This window comes from Mobula birostris, chromosome 10 (genome assembly GCF_030028105.1).
Source record: "Mobula birostris isolate sMobBir1 chromosome 10, sMobBir1.hap1, whole genome shotgun sequence".
NCBI lineage: Eukaryota > Metazoa > Chordata > Chondrichthyes > Myliobatiformes > Myliobatidae > Mobula > Mobula birostris.
Genome location: NC_092379.1, coordinates 862,811 through 884,699, shown reverse-complemented (window position 1 = coordinate 884,699; position 21,889 = coordinate 862,811). Strand labels below are relative to the sequence as shown.

The window sequence follows — 21,889 nt, the reverse complement described above, 5'->3', positions numbered from 1 at the left end:
GTCGACTCGAGACTAGATGACATTCTCACCCAAAGCTGACTGATGTTCAACCTCCGCTGGGTCCATTACTTGCAGGGTCCTTTTGTCACATTGTGCACTAGCAATGTAGTAACCCAAGTACAGAGAAAAGACAAACTCCGATGCAGAGATGGTGATCAAAGTTTATTCATAAGAATTCCAGCAGAAAATGGAGAATTAACACAAGTAAAGGAAAAGATTTGGGAAAGGGATAAAAAATGATAAAATTAAGTAAATAAGTACATAGATTGGATAATTATGCTTGGGGGGTAGGAGCAAAATGAACAAGTTAGGATATAATCACCTACAATGGTAGTTACATAGGCCTACATTCAATATTTTGGACCTGAAAGAAATGGTTCAGAAGAGATATATGGAAATTATTATTAATCCACTATTATTACTATTTTTCTTAACAACTAATATCATTACTTAGCCTAATAGAGTAGAATTTCAACTGCACATAATTATCTATTTAAGTGTCTAATTTCTTTTTATAATCATCTTAATGTGTACTTAGGAATGTATAAATAATTATACATTTATACATATATAAAAAAATGGAAAAGGTTATACATGTGAAAAAAGTTCATGATACTTGTGAATTCCTTATCCAAATAAAAATAAAAAATTTAAAAAGAAGAAGAAAAAAAGAATTCCAGCAGGACATCAGAGGCTTGGCAGAGCGACACAGTGAGACGTAACATTCTCAGAATTAGGACCCTGTGATTAGTGTTAATTGGGTGTCCACTTAAATTTTACATGTAAAAGGGAATCCCCTAGCCTATCAAAATAAACTTAATAAATTCACGCAGAAAGCACCAGGAAACTGCATTACAATGAGTGAGTTGCTCGAGAAAAACACAAGGAAGTATAAATGATTAACGGCTTTCATTAACCAATTCAGGTGCTCTAAAACCTTGGGGCCCAATGCTTTCTGGCTCCTCGCATAAACATAGAAACATAGAAAATAGGTGCAGGAGTAGGCCATTCGGCCCTTCAAGCCTGCACCGCCATTTATTATGATCATGGCTGATCATCCAACTCAGAACCCCGCCCCAGCCTTCCCTCCATACCCCCTGACCCCCGTAGCCACAAGGGCCATATCTAACTCCCTCTTAAATATAGCCAATGAACTGGCCCCAACTGTTTCCTGTGGCAGAGAATTCCACAGATTCACCACTCTCTGTGTGAAGAAGTTTTTCCTAATCTCAGTCCTAAAAGGCTTCCCCTCTATCCTCAAACTGCGGCCCCTCGTTCTGGACTTCCCCAACATCGGGAACAATCTTCCTGCATCTAGCCTGTCCAATCCCTTTAGGATCTTATACGTTTCAATCAGATCCCTCCTCAATCTTCTAAATAAACCCGAAAAAGTTATTACAAAAATCAGTGGCAGAATAAAAATCCTAGATTGAGTAAGAAATATCTACAGAAATCAAAAATGGATGGTGGATTAGCATTGCCAAATTTTAGATTTTATTATTGGGCAATTAATATCCGATATTTAATGTTTTGGATGGAAGATCGGGTTGAAACTCATTGTCCACGATGGGTGAACCTGGAGGGTGAGTCTGTGCAGGGGTTCTCATTAGCTTCTATTTTAGGAGCTTCGCTCCCCTTTGCATTAATCAAACTGAACAAACAAATAATTAATCCAATAATTAAATACACAATACCAATATGGTTTCAATTTCGCAAATTTTTTGTATTGAACGAATTTATTTTATCTAGTCCTATTATATCTAATTTTACCTTTCAACCTTCTAGAATTGATCAAGCTTTTTCGTTATGGAAAACGAGGGGAATAGCATGCTTTTGTGATTTATCCATGGAAAATTGTTTCATGTTGTTTGAACAATTATCTAATAAATATAAATTGCCTTGTTCACATTTTTTTCAGCTATCTGCAGATTTGAAGTTTTTTGAATGTTATTTTACCAAATTTTCCAATATTTCATCCAACTAATATTACAGAAAAAATTTTAGGTTTAAATCCCTATCAGAAGTGCTTAATAGCAGTTTTGTATGATTTAATTACGAAAATACATCTAGGTACATCTGATAAAATAAAAAAAATGAACGGGAAAGAGAACTTCAGATATTTTTACCTATAGAGAAATGGGAGAAAATTCTTCAACTAGTTAATACTTCCTGAATGTGTGCCAGACATACACTGATACAATTTAAAATAGTCCATAGGGCTCATACGTCTAAGGATAAATTAGCTCGTTTTTACTGACACACAAATCCTGTCTGTGACAGATGTAACTCTGAGTTGGCCTCTCTGACACATATGTTTTGGTCTTGCCCTCTTTTAGATAAATATTGGAAAGATATTTTGATATTATTTTAACAGTTTTGCGTATTAATTTAAAACCTCTCCCTATTACTGCAATTTTTGGATTACCAGTGACAGATGTTGGTCATTTACCCTTTTCAGCTTGCCGTCTGATTGCATTTGTTACACTAATAGCGAAGAGATCCATCTTACTTATGGAAAGTAAATGGAAAGGTCCTGATCCTCCTACTACTTTTCAATGGTTTTCTCAAACTATATTATGTTTAAACCTGGAAAAAATTAGGAGTGGTATGGTTGATTCCTCGGTTAAATTTGAAGAAACCTGGAGACCATTTATTCAACATTTTCATATGATGTAAGCTGTCCATTTCAGAACCCTTTCGTTAATAATCTTTTGTTTATCTATAGAGGAGCGGAGTTAATGACAAATAATGTTCTTATCCGAGGGAATAGATCATCCCAGTCTTTGTTTTGTTTTGTTTTAGTTTAGGGGGCTCTTTATAAAACTCTTTTTCATGTTCAATTACTCAGAGATTGGGAGGCTTGAATTATATATTTTACTTGAATTATGTTTGTATACGTTAAGCATTATCAATGTTATACCAATCTCTTTGTATCATTAGTATTGTTATCTTTATTAATCTGAAATTTAATAAAAAAATTGAAAAAGAAAAATCAGTCCATATCTGAATGTATAAATTTCCAGATAATGTTTAGATTTGGACTGATAAGCAAATGACAGACTAGACTTTACCTGGAGTATAGTGTTCTTCTGCAGGGTTTGTCACCTTGTAGTGATGGAGAAAATTGTGAGATTCTGAGATGCTAACAGTTGTTTAGCTATCTGGCGCTTAGCTCCTGGTAAGGTCACCCTGTCAATGGGGAGTATTCTGGGCAAAGAGCGATCCAACCAGGAGGAGGAGCCGGCAGAAGATGACACATCACAACGGCAGTGAAGACGGAGGAAGGCTGCAGCAGTGAAGGGTCCCAAGTGGTCTTGCATTCTGTGCCACTGGACGCTGACCCAGGTCTGTCAAGGAGCATGTGGTGGCTGCCCATGCATCAGCCTCCCTGTATTAAACAAAGCCATATACAGGCACAGGCATTCTCCATTAAGGGAATCCACCTGCACTATATATGTGGATCCTAGATCGGCCTCTTCAGCCTCCTGAGAATTTACCAATAAAAAACCCCTCAGGATAACATCATACTAACTCGAGTGATTGCACCACAACTAGTACTATAACTACAATTATCCCATTACCCAACCACAACAAAGATATAAAGAGAGCTATAAGCTGAGGAAGTAGCCACACCTCTTCTGAGTGTTTGTGACAGGTAAAACCACTTACTTCCACAGCACCAGAGCTTGTGCTGGTTAATCACAAACCGAAGCTTGAGATTGCCAATTTATAGAAGTTGTTGTCAACATCTTTGTTCATCTCAGCTGGAGGCAGAACAAGACAGGATGCCGAAAGATGAAATAGGTGGTAAGAAAATACTTCCAATCAGCTGGGGGATTTTGTCATTGAGCTGTATGGTCTGATCGGTTAGCCAGTTTACTGTGCTTAACACTTAATATCTGCATGCCCTTATATTTTAGTTTCTAATGTCTCTAAACTGTTAACTGTTAATTTGGGTAGTTATATTATTCATACCCACCATAAATGATGAATAAAATTTAAGTTGCAGCAAGTACAAACGTTTGTAATATGGGGAGTTTCAATGCCTCAAAGATGGGCGTAATGATCACCTTCAAATGAAATTGTGGTTTAGCAATGTGTAAAAAAGCTGGAAACACTCAGCACATCAGGTGGGTCAGTGGTTCAGACACTCGGCGGGTCAGACACTCGGCGGGTCAGACACTCGGCGGGTCAGACAGTCAGTGGGTCAGACAGTCAGTGGGTCAGACAGTCAGTGGGTCAGACACTCGGTGGGTCAGACAGTCAGTGGGTCAGGTACTCGGCAGGTCAGACACTTGTGGGTCAGACACTCGGTGGGTCAGACACTCGGCGGGTCAGGTACTTGGCGGGTCAGACACTCGTGGGTCAGACACTCAGCGGGTCAGACACTCGGCGGGTCAGGTTCTCAGCGGGTCCGACACTTGGCGGGTCAGGGATTCAGCAGGTCAGACAGTCCGCGGGTCAGACAGTCGGCGGGTCAGGTATTCGGCGGGTCAGGTACTTGGCGGGTCAGACACTCGTGGGTCAGACACTCAGCGGGTCAGACACTCGTGGGTCAGACACTCAGCGGGTCAGGTTCTCAGCGGGTCAGACACTCGGAGGGTCAGGTACTCGGTGGGTCAGACAGTCAGCGGGTCAGATACTCGGCGGGTCAGACACTCGGCGGGTCAGACACTCGGCGGGTCAGACACTCGGCGGGTTGGGTATTCGGCGGGTCGGGTACTCGGCGGGTCAGACACTCGGTGGGTCAGACACTCGGCAGGTCAGGGACCCGGTGGGTCAGACACGCGGCGGGTCAGGTACTCGGTGGGTCAGACACTCGGCGGGTCAGACACTCGGCGGGTCAGACACTCGGCGGGTCGGGTACTCGGCGGGTCGGGTACTCGGCGGGTCAGACACTCGGCGGGTCAGACACTCGGCCGGTCAGACACTCGGCGGGTCGGGGCCTCGGCGGGTCGGGGCCTCGGCGGGTCAGGGACTCGGCGGGTCAGACACTCGGCGGGTCAGACACTCAGCACATCAGGTGGGTCAGGCAGCATTTCTGGAGGGAAATAGACAGTCAACGTTTCAGGTTGAGACTTTATTATCAATTTCCCTCTACACATGTTGCCTGAACTGGGCTCCTCTACCTTTGTGTTGTCCCAGATTTCCAAATCTACAGTCTCTTGTGAATCACAACATTAAGCAGTTTAAATTTGTCTGTTTAAACTGTGTTACAGCGTGTAATTGTAACCAGTTCCTTCTGTATTCTTTAATATCCTAACCTGACTCTCCCACTCATTCTTACAATAATGCCTTTGAAAGTATACATTGATCCTTCAACTGGTTTTTACTGAGAATGTCTGTAGGAGCAAGAATGAGATTTCTACTTATAATAATGACAGAAAAATTGCAAAAATTAGTTATGGATGAATGAAACTCCAAGAAACCAATGTGACCTGCTGAATTGGGCTTGGCCACAGCCTAAGAAAGAGTTAAAAACACACCTCTCCTGGATGCAACATTACTGAGTCAATACAGAGCAAGTGAGAGAAAGAACACAACACCCCAGTTAAAGAAGGAGGTCCCTGAATATATCAAGTCACCACCCAGCTGCTTGAAAATTTAAAAAAAGCTGCAGCTGTTTGAAATCTAAAGCAAAACTGAAAAGTGCTGGAAATTCTTACAGATAAAGATTAGTTTTATTTGTCAAGTACATTGAAACATACAGTGAAATGACAGTATAGTGGTTAGCTCAACACTTTACAGAACAGTGACCTGGGTTCAATTCCTGCCGCTGCCTGCAAGGAGTTTGTAAATTCTCCCCGTAACTGCCTGGGTTTCTCCTGGTGTTTGGTTTCCTCCCACAGTCCAAAGACAGTTAGGTTAATTGGGCATTGTAAATTGTCCCATGATTAAACTAGGATTAAATCAGGGGGGTCTGGGTGGCATGGAAGGGTCTATTCCACATTGTATCTCAATAAATAAATAAATGCATCATCTGTATCAAATCAAATCCACAAATGTCACTATGCTTCTAGTACCAACATAGCATGCCCACACCTCACTAGCCCTAAGTGCATGTCTTTAGAATGTGGGAATAAAATGGGGCAGGTAGAGGAAACTTTTGTGGTGATGGGAAGAACGTTACAGGTCTGGTTGGCACAGTATAGGAAGGATACAATTACGCTGGAGAGGGTAGTTGTGACTTATCAAGACTTTATCTGGGTTGCAGCATTAGTGAGGAGAAACTGGATTGGGTTCGCTTTCCTGGGACAAAACCGTATCTTTGGAATAGTCCAAGTCAAGTTCTAGCTTGAAAAGTAGACATTATTCCTACTATGGCTTGAACTGCTCTGCCTAAGTGATACTTCTTTACTTCTATTTGCCAGTACACCATTTGCCTTCCTGATTGTTTGCTTTGACTGCATGCTTACTTTTTCTAGATCAGGGGTTCCCAGCCTTTTTTATGATAGATAGATAGATAGATAGGTAGATATACTTTATTAATCCCGAGGGAGACTTGGTTTCGTTACAGCCGCACCAACCAAGAATAGAGCGTAAATATAGCAATACAAAAACCACAAACAATCAAACACCAAAATGCAAACTATGCCAGATGGAAAATAAGTCCAGGACCAGTCTATTGGCTCAGGGTGTCTGACCCTCCACGGGAGGAGCTGCACGTTCGATGGCCACAGGCAGGAACGACCTCCCGTGCCGCAAAGTGTTGTATCGCGGTGGAATGTGGCCGAAGTCCAACAGTAAAAAGTTCAATATCCAGTCTGCAAACATGTTTTTCGATCGTAGTATACCCCGGATTGCACCATCCGTTGTTAGCCAGATCAGTAAGCACCCAACTCCTTTACGCTTACCGCTCTCAGTGCACTTCTGGTCAGCCGGAACGGTATTACCCACTGAACTCCTCTTCTCCATAAGTCTCTGTTGTTTCGACCCGGTCCTCTTTCCTCGGCTTTGTGATCCCCCTCTGTGTGTTTTCCTCCGGATTTCAGCAGGGGTGTGAACCGCTCTGTTCATTAAGCCGGCCGGTCTTTGTTGGTCCGTGGAACACACAATGCAACCTTGCTTCTGTCCTGTGTGTCGGGATGTAACCATTTCCAGCGCTAAAGAAAACCCAAATAAAACTCTCTCTACCAGCATGTTAGAGAGGGTGCAGCTTCGACGTGTTACCGCGAGAAAAAAATACAAAAAAATAACGTAAATTAAAAAGTAAGAAGAAGAAAGTAAAAGAATAGATCGGAACGGCTGTACCAGGCTGCATGCACGACTGGCGCATGCGCATGCCATGGACTCCTATGATTAACCGAGGGGTCCATAGACCCCAGGTTAGGAACCCCTGCACATATCAAGAAGGTTACAATCAATTTTAAAAATCTGCTTTTCACCAAAATGAATAAACTTAAAACTCCCTATATCCATTATCATCCTGTCTACTTATTCAACCTGCAAATATTCTTAGAGAAAATATTTGGAAAATCCTCACATCTAGCTTTCTCTCCTATCTTTGTATTAGCAATGAATTTGGATAGTTTGCTCACTGTTTTTACATCTACTATTAATGTAAAGTGTGAATTACTGAGGATCTGTTTGACTTTGAAATGAACTGAACTGCCCACAGAATGGTCAAGATATAAACTTCCCCTTCCGCTCATTTGCCTCTAGAAGCTCCAGCAGTTCTCTCCCAGCTCCCAGCTTCACGGGAACCAGGCCGGTATGCCTGTAGACTTCCCAGTTGTTCCTGATCTGTCCTAAATCACAGCTCTGGTCACCATATTACAGGAGGGAAGTGTGCAGAAGAGATTCAGCAGGATGCTGCCTGAGAGGAGGACTGTAGTTATAAGTAGAAATTGGATAGGCTGGACTTTTTCTCTGGAACGTGAGAGGATGAGGGGTGAACATGCAAAAGTTTATAAAATTATAAGGGGCATAGATATAATAGATAGTCAGTCCTTTCCTAAGAGAAGGGAGTCTAGAACTCAAAGGCACAGGTTTCTTTCAATTCTGTCTCAGTTCATACAGTATCCATGTCCCCAACTCCTTGTTGTCTTATTTCCAGGGATGATATGGTATTTTGTCTAATGCCATTTGAAATTTCAAATATATCACATCTGCTGGTTCCCCCTTATCACCCTCCTAGTTGTATCCTCAAAAAAAACCTCTCACTTTTGTCAAACACAGGTTTCTTTTTAGCAAAATGTGTTGGTTGTCAGTCGTTTCCGATGTTTGTATGTGCAGCTCAGCAATTGTGCGTTCTGAGGTGGCTCTGCAGTCCAATTCTAGAAAGGCATGAGCGTTGATAGTGAGGCCAGGTAAACTGTCTGGCCGCTGTTGGAGCAAATGATGTGGCCATTTATCTCCTCTCTCGAGCAGCGACCAGATCTGCACAGTGACTATTCTCGAAGTTGTTGGAGGCTCGTCTTACCAGGGCACACCAGTCTGATCCTGAGCACTCCACTCCAGCTGTTTAGGTGCAATGTCAAGGTTGACTCTGACAGTCCTTCAAACTCTTACAAAGTCACCACCTGTCTTTTCTTCCTTGCGATAGTTCTCTGTTTAGCAAAATGCAAAACGCTGAGAGGAACTCAGTGGGGCAAGCAACATCTATGGAGGGAAATATTTCAGGTTGAGACATCATCTGGGCTTTTTCCTTTTATATTGACTGACCGCAACAATCTACTATCCAGTATCATATCTTCTGTAATGGATTCCAGCATGTTGCAGACCAAAGATGTTACAGCAAGATCAAGCAGCTTTTATAGTTCAGCTTGCTTTGTCCCAGATGGTGTGAAGCACTTTGATAGATGTTGGAATGGCTCACATCCAAACAGGTAATGAGAATGCTTCGGACTTGTGCATTATAGATGGGGAAAGACTTTGGTGAGCCAGAGGTAGTGTTGTATACGAAGGCCCAGAAGCACTGTTGAGGATGTCTACCACCTATCCCACAATCTCTTTGACCCACTACCATCAGGTAGGAGATATAGGAACATCAGGACTTAGACTGCCAGACTGGGTAACAGCTTCTTCCCTTGGGCGGTAAGACTAATGAATACCCTGCTACACTGAGGTCTCATCACCAGGACAGAGAGCTGTTTACTGTTTATCTGTGCTGTGCGCTACACACATTTTGAATCATATTTTATTAACTTATTTGTGGTAACATTTTGTTTTACATATGTGCTATGTATATGACTTGTGGGTGCACCAAGGTCTGGAGGAACGTTGTTTCATTTGGTTATATATATGTACAGTCAGATGACAATAAACTTGAATTTGTTGAATCATTTCCCATCGATTATTCAACCTTCTTCTGTAACTTCAATAATTCTGTGGTTCCAGAGGTATCTGGTTGATAGGAACTCCTCCCACTATCCCAGAATATTTATAGTAAGGCATTTGGTAATGGTAATACCGCTGAATGCCAAACAGAAGTAACTGTGATCTTTTTTTGAAGATCGTCACTGCCTTGCACACTTGTAGCACAAACAATACTTACCCCATCTTCCTGCCAACTTAACAATGATAGATTTCCTCTTGCCCTCACCTACTATTCCAAGAGACTCCACATCCAGCATATCATTCTCTACAACTTCCGCCATCTTCAATGGGATCCTACCACCTAACACATCTTTAACTCCCCCCACCCTTCCCCAACACTCTGCTTCCTGCCATGATTTCCTTGTCCATATGTCCCTCCCTACTAATCACCCTTGTGGCACAAAACCTTGCAATCAGAAGTTCAAAGGTTCATTTTACTGTCAAAGTATGCATGCATAATATAACTCTGATATCCGTCTTCTCCAGATAGCCATGAAATACAGAAAAACCAAGCCATAAAATACAGAAAAACCATGGAGATTGTTGAAAGAAAAGACATCCACTCCCCCTCCCCAGCACAAAAAAGAAAAAGAACTAAAACATGCAAACCCCAACCCCCCCCACCCCCTCCCTAATTAACAATTGCCCACATAGAAAATGGCAGCTGGAACATCAAACCCCCAACACCTTCCCTTGCAGAAAAGAGCAGTGAGAATAACATCAAACCTCCACCCTCTTTCTTACACACGAAAAACTAACAGATCTTCAATACTGAAAAAAAAACAAGAACATCATGCCCCAAATCTCCAACCCCTCTCTCCCACAAGAAGTAACATCTCGCCTGCCCGCCAATTGGCAACAAGAAAGAAAACACAGAAAACAGAAGGAGACCAGCATAAACTACAGTCCAATAATAAATCTCAGAATTTCAAAAACATCCTCTCATCAGCATCAAAAGGAACAGTTGCACAAATTCAGTCATCCCATAAAGAGCGACCGCCACACTAGGTCCAAATGTCACCGACCCAGCTACCAACTGCCATCAACCCCATGGCCTCCATCGAGAGTGTCCTCTTCTGCATTCACCTCAATACTTCAAGCTTATCTTGACGCTTCAAAATGGAGTTGTTCATGACACCACGTCCCATCTCTGGTCTTCTTCATGAGGTCGCTTGTGCTCGGTCCTCTCCAGGAACTGCAGAGTGTTAGATCATTTAATCGAATTCTAAACTGCACGTCACAGACTCCAACAGCTTCTAACACAGTCAAGGCAAAAAGAACAAGCAGAAAATGAAATAATTGAAGAGATTGGATATCTGGAAGATGTCGCACAAGGAACCATGATGACTGGAAAAACTGACAGAAATGCTACCTTGCTCATTTGCCTCCTCCCTTATGCACATTCAAGGCCCCAAACAGTCCCTCTACATGAAGCAACACTTCGCCTGTGAATCTGTTTGGGTAGTCTTTTGTATCTGTTGCTTCCAATGTGGTCTCCTCTACACTGGTGAGACCTGATGTGATTTGGGACTCTGCCCTGTCAAGTATCTCACTCCATCTGCTAAAAGCAGAATTTCCTGGTGGTTAGCCGTTTTAATTCCTATCGCATTCCTGTTCCAACATGTCAGTCAATGGCCTCTTCTTTTTCCACGATGAGACCACTTTCACTGTGGAGGAGCAACATCTCGTATTCTGCCTAAGTAGCCCCCAACCTGATAGCATGAACATTGATTTCCTCTTCCTTCTTCTATTCCCCACTCTGGCCTCTTACCTCCTCTCATCTGCATATCACCTCACCCCAGTGCTCTTCATTCTTCCCTTTCTCCTATGGTCCACTCTCCTCTCCTATCAGATTGCTTCCTCTCCAGCCCTTTACCTTTCCCATTCATCTGGCTTCACCTATCATCTTCTAGCTAATCTCCTTCCTGTCCCCCACCTCTTTATTCTTCCCCATTCCTTTCCAATCCTAATGAAGGGACTCAGTCTGAAATATTAATGGTTTATTCACTTCCCTAGATGCTGCCTGACCTGCTGAGTTCTTCCAAAATTGTGTGTGTTGCTTTCAATTTCCAGCATCTGCAGAATCTTCTGTTTTTAATATATACCACTTATATTTGACCTAGTCTTCTGTAAAAATATATTGATTATTTCATTCTCCAAGTAATAACAATTCTTTTCAAGCTTATCCTCAGGGGAAGGATACAACCTGTTAGGATTTGGAGCCAGGATGTTATGTTGAAGTTGTATAATCCTAACTCTAATTTGTAGTATTGTGTGCAGTTCTACTCACCTACCTACAGGACAAATATCAATAAGATTGAAAAGAGTGCAGTGAAAATATACAAGGATGGTGCTAGCACTTGAGGACTATATTGTTTGTTTGTCCATCATCGTCGTCAATGAAGACCTTGACACCATTGATAGTGTCGAGACTAGCGCATGATTTGGATTTAAGTGAGGGAGAGTTGCGCAGCATCAGCCTCACTCTCGCTTCCCAATTCCCATTTGGATCCAGTGGCAAAACAGACTCTAGACGGCTGGAGATGGGACTAGGCACAGTGGATGACCGGGATGTCTTCTGTGTCTTGTTGTACTCTACACGTTCCACGACGCTTGCAGAGACCGCCTTCTTGTCCGTTGGACCTTCCATTGGTCACGTCCGCTCAATCCGCCAGAGTCAGTCTTCACATGTTGGGGTAGACAACTCCCTATCTCACTGAGGATTTGAGACCCAACGGCTACCCTCACCTGGTTTAGCCGGCTTGTCGAAGCCATTGCCCAGGGTGTGGCTGCTGTCGCATGCAAACAGCTACAGGGAGCCACAGGTGAGAGCTGAGTGCCAGGTGGGGACAAAAGGTGGACTAACTGCCTTGAAAAGGATGCGACATGTTCCCCCACCAGAGGTGCTACCCCTCCCTGACACCCCGTACACCTTGAGGACCTATAGGAAAAGGTTGAATTGGTTAGGACTTTATTCTCTGCAGCATAAGAGCATGAGGGGAGATTTGATTGAGGTATATAAAACTATGAAAGGTAAAGATAGGGTAAATGCAAGCAGGCTTTTTCCACTGAGCTTAGTGAAACCAAAACTAGAGGTCACAGGTTATGGATGAAAGGCGAAATATTTAAGAGGAACATGAGGGGGAACTTCTTCAATCAGAGGGGGGTGAGAGTGTGGAACAAGCTGCCAGTGGAAGCGGTGGATACAGGTTCCATTTCAACAATTAAGGAAAGTTTGATTAAGTATATGGAGGGGATGGGTACGGAGGGCTTTGGTCCAATTGCAGGTTGATGGGACTAAACAGAATGGTTCAGCATAAACTAGATGGGCCAAAGGGCCTGTTGCTGTGTTATAGTGCTTAATGACTCTAAAATTATGTCTACTGCAGATCTGTGTCCAGAACAGGGAACTCAGTGTTACCTCTTCCTCTTCTGCTGCCCCAAGAGCTCCTGCTCCTCACGTCACCTGTATAATTCTGGGACTGCAGAGGGCACTAGTCAAACTGAGACTCCACTTCTGTGGTTAAATGCGAGGTACCCTTTAGATGGCCTAACAGCAAAAATGTCAGTTAATACCTTGAATCAGTAAAGGTGCCAATATATCCACATTTCCTTCTTATGCACCATTTTCAGATAGGAATGAGGAGTCCTAGGTGAAATTCCCAACTTTAAGTATCTGCACTTTGATCTTTGATAATGGCTAAAGGAATCAAGGCTGCTCGGAACCAATATTGTCTCTCTCTTCTGTAGCAGACAAGCTGGATGCCTAGGGACATATCCTTGATACTTGATTAACGCTCATTATACATATTATTACACAAATGCATCAAATGCAGTCCCAGGAGATTGATTCCAAATGTATCTCTATAATGGACACATCAGCATAGCTGAATTGCTCGGGAACAATCGTTACCCTTCAACCATTCTGAACCAGTACGGACTACTTCACTCACCTCAACCCTGAACTAATTCCACAACCTACGGACTCACTTTAAGAACTCAGCAATTCTTAGAATTATTTGTTTACTTTTTAATTTACACAGTTTGTCTTCTTTTGCTCATTGGTTGTTTGTCAGTCTTTGTGTGTAGTTTTTTCATTGATTTGTTCTACTCTGAATGCCAGCAAGAAAATGAAACTCAGGGTTGTATATGGTGACATAAACATACTTTGATAATAAATTTACTTTGAACTTTGAATTGAGCAATTGGCAGATCTGCTATAATGATAAATTCCACTAAGATTCAGCCTTTGTGGTTTTAAATAAATTATTATAGTGATTTGACAGAAATTATTCACATTAAGTGGCAAGCAATTAATACAATTGGGTGGTCAGGTGGACATCTCCTTTCAAGGGGTTTCTGGTACTCAACCCTCAATGTGAAGTGGATGCTCTCAATGGCTCCTTCACTCACTGGGAAACAGTTAGTCTGTAAAATCTTCTCTTCCATTGTTCACTTCCCTAGGAGAAGATGTGGGTTGTGGCAGGTCTCTGTGAAGTCCCTTTAGGTGAATGCTCCTCTTTTGTTAATGTGTACCCCAAACCTAGAATGATACAGGCTGCGATTTCTCTCTCTGCTATCTTCTGATCTGTTGTTTACTCTGTGAGTCCTCCCATGCTCCTGTTCTTTATGCTTAAGATTTACAGGGATGGCACCAAAGCTCTTCAGTAGGGGTAAAAATTATGCAGGATCAAGAAAGACAGTACATCACCACCTTTGAACTGTATACAAAAATGGAAATCCAATAAATGGACATATCCAAATTTGAATCTCCACCACCCCATTCAGTCTTCACCGACCCGAAATAAGAATCTCTTTAAATAGTTATGGCAGGGTAATGGAAGTGGGAAGAAATGGACCTAAGACGGGGAAGGTGTTGTTCTAATACAGTCAAATTCTAGATTCCTATTGGATAATCAACTGCCATCATTGCATTACCCATTAATGACTCTTTTTATTGAATTAACTTTTTTTTAGGTCAAACTCTGTACGATAGTTATGCAACTTGCCTTGCTAGAACTCTGTGCTATGTCTCCACACCGATGACGGTTGGGTTATATGCACCATGGGGATCAGGAATAAATTGTCTTCTGCAAAACGTAGAAAGTAAGTTTACTCTGTTTCAAGTAACTATTTCATCTCCCAAGTTTTAATCAGAAAACTGTGTTTGTTTCCATGGTACAGTATTTGTTCTTACCCTAGTACAAGTTCAAGAATTAGCAGATGCTACGATGTCTGATCAGTATTCATATTATTGGCACAAAGGATCAAATGCAAACCCAACAATGGGCACATCAAAGTATCTAATCTCCCATGGTTAAATTTGAGAATCAGAATACGGTTTAATATCACTGACACATTTTGTGAAATTTGCTGTTTTGCAGTAGCACAGTGAAATACGTAATTACAAATTAAATTAAGTAGTGCAAAGACAGCAAACAAAAAGTAGTGGGGTAGTGGGGTAGTATTGTCCATTCAGAAATCTGCTGGCAGAGGGGAAAAAGCTGTTACTAAGACATTGAGTGTGCGCCTTTAGGCTCCTTTACCTCGTCCTCGATGGTAGCACTGAAAAGAGAGCATATCTTGGATGATGGGGTCCTGAATGATAGATGCTGCCTTATTGAGGCATCACCTTTTGATGGTGTCTTCGAGGGCGGGGAGGCTAATGCCCATGATGGATATGGCTGAGGTTACAACTTTCTGCAGTCTTTCCTGATCCTGTGCGGTGGCCCCTCTACACCATATCTCCTCAAACTCTTAATGAAATATAGCTGTTGTAATGCCTTCTTTACAATCGCATCGGAATGTTGGGCCCAGGATAGATCTTCAGAAATGTTGGCACCCAGGAACTTGAAACTGCTCACCTTTTCCACTGACGATCCCTCAATGAGGACTGCTGTGTGTCCCCTGAACTTTCCCTTCTCTACAATGAGAGTGTCAGGATATTTGAATTCCCACAGTTAAAATCTGCTATAATAATAACTTCCATTAAGATTCATTTTCTGTGATTCTAAATCAGTTTTAATGGATATTGATTTGATAGATATGATTTACAGTAAACGGCATACAGTTAGTACATTTGGGTGGTCAAGCTGATCAGAATGGATATGAATAGGTTTTTGAATCTCCTAAGTGTTCTGAACACAATTTTGAAATATTCAGCCATCAACCCTTTTGTGGTAATTATGCAACCTACCTTGCTCTCAAAAGCTTTTACTTTAGTTCCACTAGCTTTATTTTCTGACGGAGTAACCTGGATAAATGCATGGATCAAGTTAACTTGCAGCCTTTATCGGAGATGGTCTCTGTCTACTGTTGTAGATGGGCTTTACTTTTGTTCATTCATTTTCGGGATCAGGGCTTGGTTGGAAAATAGATGTAAGAGGAGCATTTAATGACTGTGGATCTTGCTAAAGCTTAGAGGAGGATCTTATTGAAACCTATTGAATATTGAAAGACACAAACACGAGGAATTCTGCAGATGCTAGAAATTCAAGCAACACACATCAAAGTTGCTGGTGAACGCAGCAGGCCAGGCAGCATCTCTAGGAAGAGGTACAGTCGACGTTTCAGGACGAGACCCTTCGTCAAAGACCTAGATAGAGTGGACATGGAAAGGATGTTTCAATAGTGGGAGAGCCTAAATCCAGAGGGCACATCCTCAGAATAGAAAGAAATCCCTTTAGATCAAAGGAGGAATTTATTTAGCTGGAAGGAACTGAAACTGTGGAATTCAATGCCACAGACAGCTGCAAAGGCCAAGTCATTGGGTATATTTAAAGTGGAGGTTCATAGTAAGGAAGTCAAAGATTATGGGAAAAGGGAAGCAGAATGAGGTTGAAAGGGATAATAATTCAGCCATGAAGAAATGGTAGAGCAGAATTGATGGACTGAATAGCTTATTTCTGCTCCTATGTCTTATAATCTTATGGAAACGTCTCTTGCATTTTTGTACACCCCAGTTGTACCCTCTGTTCCAATCTTGCTTCAATGCTATTACTTTGCTATCCTGGAAACATCCTTAGAAATCTCATCTGCACTCTCTTCAGGACACACATCAAAGTTGCTGGTGAATGCAGCAGGCCAGGCAGCATCTCTAGGAAGAAGTACAGTCGACATTTCAGGCCGAGACCCTTTGTCAGGACTAACTGAAGGAAGAGCTAGTAATATTATTTTTATACACACATTCTTTCTCTCATTCTCCTTTTTCTCCCTCTGTCCCTCTGACTATACCCCTTGCCCATCCTCTGGGTTTCCCTGCCCTTGTCTTTCTCCCTGGGCCTCCTGTCCCATGATCCTCTCGTATCCCCTTTGCTAATCACCTGTCCAGCTCTTGGCTCCATCCCTCCCCCTCCTGTCTTTTCCTATCATTTTGGATCTCCCCCTCCCCCTCCAACTTTCAAATCTCTTACTAACTCTTCCTTCAGTTAGTCCTGACGAAGGGTTTCAGCCTGAAACGTCGACTGCACCTCTTCCTAGAGATACTGCCTGGTCTGCTGCGTTCACCAGCAACTTTGCTGTGTGTTGCTTGAATTTCCAGCATCTGCAGAATTCTTCGTGTTTACATCTCTTCAGGACCATCACTTTTCCTGTATTGCGGTGAAAAGAAATGCAGACAAAATTCCATGTGGCATTCTACTGAAGCTGCTGTTAGTCTAGACAAAACACAATACCAGGTCTTCAACAATGAAGCCATGAGTTACATAGAGAAGTATAGCACAGGACCAGGCCTTGTAGCCCACAATGTTTATGCTGAACACAATGCCAAATTAATCTGAATCGCTTCTACTTGATTGAGATCCATTTCCTGCATATTTAAGTGCCCATCTATCAGTCTCTTAAATGCCACTATTGTCTCTGCTTGACCAGTACCCCCCAGCCCCCAGCAGCCTGCTCTAGGTACCTACCATCTCTCTGCAATAAACTGGCCCCACACATCTCCTTGAAACTTTCCCACTCGTCTTAAATGCATATCTTCTAATATTTGACACTTTTACCCTGGGGGAAGGATTCTGACTCTCTACCCTATCAGTGTTCTCTCATAATTCTATAAACCTACCAGGAAATTTATAAAAACTTGATTATGATTGATTTCCTCTTCTGAAGTCATTTGACTGGGGACAGGGAAATAAGAGTTTATCAGAAAATGGTCCTATGATGGATCATTAAGTGTCATCTTCTAATGGTATACTGGATATGATTAGCCCCTTAGCTGAATAATGCAGTTTTTTTTTGTACAATTTGAACACTGGATGCTAGGCTTGAAGATGTGCATGCCATACTTTCTAATTTCTAATATGGCAATTCAACTCTCATCCATAGATCAAATTTTTGAGATACATTATGAATAAATTACCCTTGACTTGATTGTGGACTTCAGAAAGGGTAAGATGAGAGAACACACACAAGTCCTCATACAGGGATCAGAAGTGGAAAGAGTGAGCAATTTTAAGTTCCTGAGGGTGGGGGGGGGGGTCAATATCTCTGAGGAGCGGACCTAACCTGGACCCAGCATATTGATGAGGCTATAAAGAAGGCTATACCCTTTAGGAGTTTGAGGAGGTTCGTTATGTCGCCAAGAACACTCACACATTTTTATAGATGTACAACAGAGTGCATTCTAACTGGCTGCATCAGTATCTGGAAAGGGGCGGGGGGGGGCTATAGCACAGGACTGAAGTAAGCAGCAGGGAGTTGTAAACTTAGTCAGCTCCATCAAGGCATCCAGGACACCTTTGAGAAGCAGTGCCTCAAAAAGGTGGCATCTATCATTAAGGATCCCCACCACCCAGGACATGCCTTCTTAGCACTACCACTGTCAGGAAGGAAGTATCGAAGCCCGAAGGTACACGATTCAGGAACAGCTTCTCCCCTTTGCCATCCAATTTCTGAATGGACATTGAACCCATGAAAACTACCTCCCTACTTTTTTATTTTCTTTTGTACTTTCTGTATTTAATTTAACCATTTCATATATATATATTCATAGTGCAATTCACTGTTTTTCCTCTATTATTATGTATTCCATTGTATGGCTGCCACAGAGTCCTGACGAAGGGTCTCGGCCTGAAACATCGACTGCACCTCTTCCTAGAGATGCTGCCTGGCCTGCTGCGTTCACCAGCAACTTTGATGTGTGTTGCCACAAAGTTAACAGATTTCATGACATACGCCAGTGCTATTAAACCTGATTCTGATTTGGAGAATAGAATAGAAACTTATTGTCATTGCTCAAGACAATGAGATTGCACTGCACTCCATGCAAAACATATATTTACAATGCGTGTGGTACAATTTAATTTTAAAAATAATCCCCAAATTTACATGCAACAAGGAAAGGTTTTCAACACGGCTGCAGTAACTGCAGATTGCTGTCTATCAGATCTATCAAAGTTCAAAGCAAACTTATTATCAAAGTAAGTATATGTCACCATATACTACCATAAGATTCATTTGCTTGTGGGCACTTGCAATAGAAGAAAGGACTAAGTGAAGAGCCCACAAAATGGCAACTGTTGTTGACCTGTTGTGATGGCAGGCAAATTGGAGCATATCCAAGTCACTCCTCAGGCAGGTTTCATGACCAAACTTTCAAAGCACTTCATCAGAGATAATGTAACTTAATCCTAGCAATTGAGACAGGTTACAATCTTCTCCCTGGGCACCAGTATGATCGAAGCCTGCTTGAGACAGGTGCATGTCCCCTCTGACCTACAATGAAAAGAAAGTCATTGACAAATGAGCTGAAGTAGGTTGCGTCTCAGGCTATGCCCTGGGGAACTCCTACAGTAATGTCCCAGTGTTGTGCTATCAGACTTTCAATAACCATAGCCATCTTCCTTTGAGAGAGGTGTAAATCCAACCGTTGCAGCTCCTGCCCTTTGACTGCCATTGACTTTGGCTTTTCAAAACACCCTGATCCCAAAAACAGTTAAAACCTACCTTAGCCTCAAAGGCAGTCAGTGTCTTCATGTCTGGAGCTGGACTATGATGGGGCTTAGAATGGAGATCTGGGCGTTAGAGAGCATCTGGATATTGGTATCTCTCAGTGTTCTTTACAACAGTATTTCTTAGAGAAGGCTGAGAAGCTTCACCTGAAATGTAAAGTGCTGAATGTATATATGGAAACTAAACATCTGTTTGTCAATAATGTCATCCTCTCTTTATAGAAGAAATAAAAATAGAAGCACTCAGCAGAGAGAAGAAGGAATCACAGAAATCCCAGGAGACGCCTCGGGCACCTACTGGTTTTGGATTTATTTCACTTTTATGGCATTTGATTTTCCTCAAGCCGCAATTAACAGCGCAACATGAAAAAAGGAAAAATGTTCGGTTCATATTCGTTCAGTTCAGTGCATGGCAATTTGCAGGAAATGAAAAGCTGTGGGCTGGGCTCATTACCACACTCTGTGACGACATTAAGAACCAGTTTGGATGCATCCCAACTAGCATCGTCAGGGCTCTTGGTCACCAAGATACTATTCTAAGAACAAATTCCAATTGTGAATGGGTGTCCAAAAAGGCACTAGGAATTCCACTATGGCTTATTTTCTTTTTACTCCTTTTGGTAGCCTCTCTACTAGCATTCTTCATCTTAGTTCCTGGCTTCACCCTCAGCCAGATGGGAAATAATTATGTTGGAGCAGTCAAAGGCATTAGTTTTGGCTTAATCGGAATGTCTGTACTCATGCCAATGAAAAACACAATCATGGTAAGCAGGAATATGATTGTCAGTCAGAAGGAAAAAATGAAGACCCTAATGAATAAATCGGATTTTAGTAGTCAGCTAGGCTTTATGAATGATGTGAAGCAAGAAGTCATAGTCCTTACAAACTTCATCCACTACATGGAAGTTTTTGAACGAAGAAAGATTCGAATAGTACTGAAAATCATCAGCCTTGACAGGTGCACTCCAGATAAAATTGTTGGTGTTCTGGATGCTATGAACATCCTTCTTTCCGATCCAGATGCCCCTTTTATTTCAATACTTGCTGTTGACCCCAGCATTATTGCATCCTGTGTTGAGAAATCTAATAGTCTGAAAGGCATTGCAGAAAATGGCTATAATTTCCTCAACAGGATTGTGTCACTACCGTTTTCTGTCCCCAAAATGGACACTCAGACCAAGCTCAAATATCTTCAGTGCGTAGTGGATGGGAAGAATGCCCTCCTGGAAGAAAGTCTGTCACCTAAACAAGTCATTAGACAAGTAAGCAGATTCAGGAAACACTCTGATGAAAGTAACCCATTGATTACTGTTTCTTGTGAAAACAACCAATCTTTCAAACAAAGAAATGATCAAATGAAACCAGGTTATTATATTCAACAGGCTTATCAGTGTTTAACAGACATGGATGGTGATCTCCATGAATACATCGAGGAGAACTTTCTGCAAATAAGGAGGATAGTAAACATAATCTCAGTTATGATTGGACTAATGATAGAAAGGAATGCCCCGATGAGTTCTTTGCCGGTTCAGAAAATTGTTGCATGGGTCATTTTGGCAAGTAACTGGCCGTGCCGTCTCAGTTGGATCTGGCAATGTTGGGAAGATGCTGAGCAAAGGAGAGAGTTACATGAAGAAAAAGAGATTGATGATGAAATGCTTCTGTGGACCATTTATGAAAACTCTTCAGAGAAGTTTAACACTATAAGATCCAGTATTGAAAAATTGTTGGAACTGGATGGAGATCCTGAAATCTTTCAGAAGCTTCTGTTAATCAGTTACAAATTCACCATGAAAGAGGGAAAATTCATGATTCCATTTACAATCAATCTAGATCGATCTTTAAAAAGAAAGATGGAAGTTATTCTTGCAAGAAATTTGTGAACAGAGGGCGAAGTGTAGTACCCATCTCCTGCCAATGAGAGTCCATATATTGAGAGAGACATGACAGAAAATAATTAATTTCTCTACTGAGAACAAGACAGTACATCCCCTGACTCTTGAGTTATACAGACATGAATATATAATAGCAAAGATGAGTATCAGAGACCAGCAAGAATAGACAGATTTTTCCAATGAACTGATCATTCCTTGTGGGAAAACTTGAATCACAGCACCACCAACATGAACATGTACAGGGCTGCCCCAGAGCTCGACTCTCCTTCTAAGTCAGTTCTCCCTCCCCCTTTCAATCTTATAATCTTTTTAAAAAATCTACTTTCTCTTTAAGTACCTCCCCACCAACCAATTTAATCTTCACAATCAAGTGACATAGAGTTCCAGAGTTCCACCAACCAATGTGGGAGGCAGTTCTTATGCACCCCAGTTTTTAAATAACTTTGTAACCATGTTACAAAGGCAGAGGGGTGAGGTGGCTCTGTTGGTAAAAAAAAAATGAAATGAAATCCTTAGAAAGAGGCAACATAGGATTGGGTAAAAGGGAAGGGAAATTGCAAGGGTAAAAAAACCCTGTATTGGCTCCTGAACCAGTATGAGGGATATAAATTTCAATGGGAAATAGAAAAGGCAATGTTACAAGAGACATGGAGGATTTCAATATGCAGATAGATTGGGAAAACCAGGTTGGTGCTGGATCCCAAGAGACGGGATTTGTAGGATGCCTAT

The 21,889-nt window shown here is 41.9% G+C and overlaps 1 protein-coding gene across 1 annotated transcript; it reads left to right on the top strand.

Moving 5' to 3' along the window:
- Nucleotides 1-3,785: 3,785 nt before the first annotated feature.
- nkpd1 (NTPase, KAP family P-loop domain containing 1) lies at nt 3,786-21,148 on the top strand. The gene is made up of 3 exons (XM_072271122.1): nt 3,786-3,807; nt 14,296-14,424; nt 19,488-21,148. Exons 1-3 carry the CDS (start codon nt 3,786-3,788, stop codon nt 21,146-21,148), a joined length of 1,812 nt encoding a protein of 603 aa, XP_072127223.1.
- The last annotated feature ends 741 nt before the right edge of the window (nt 21,149-21,889 follow it).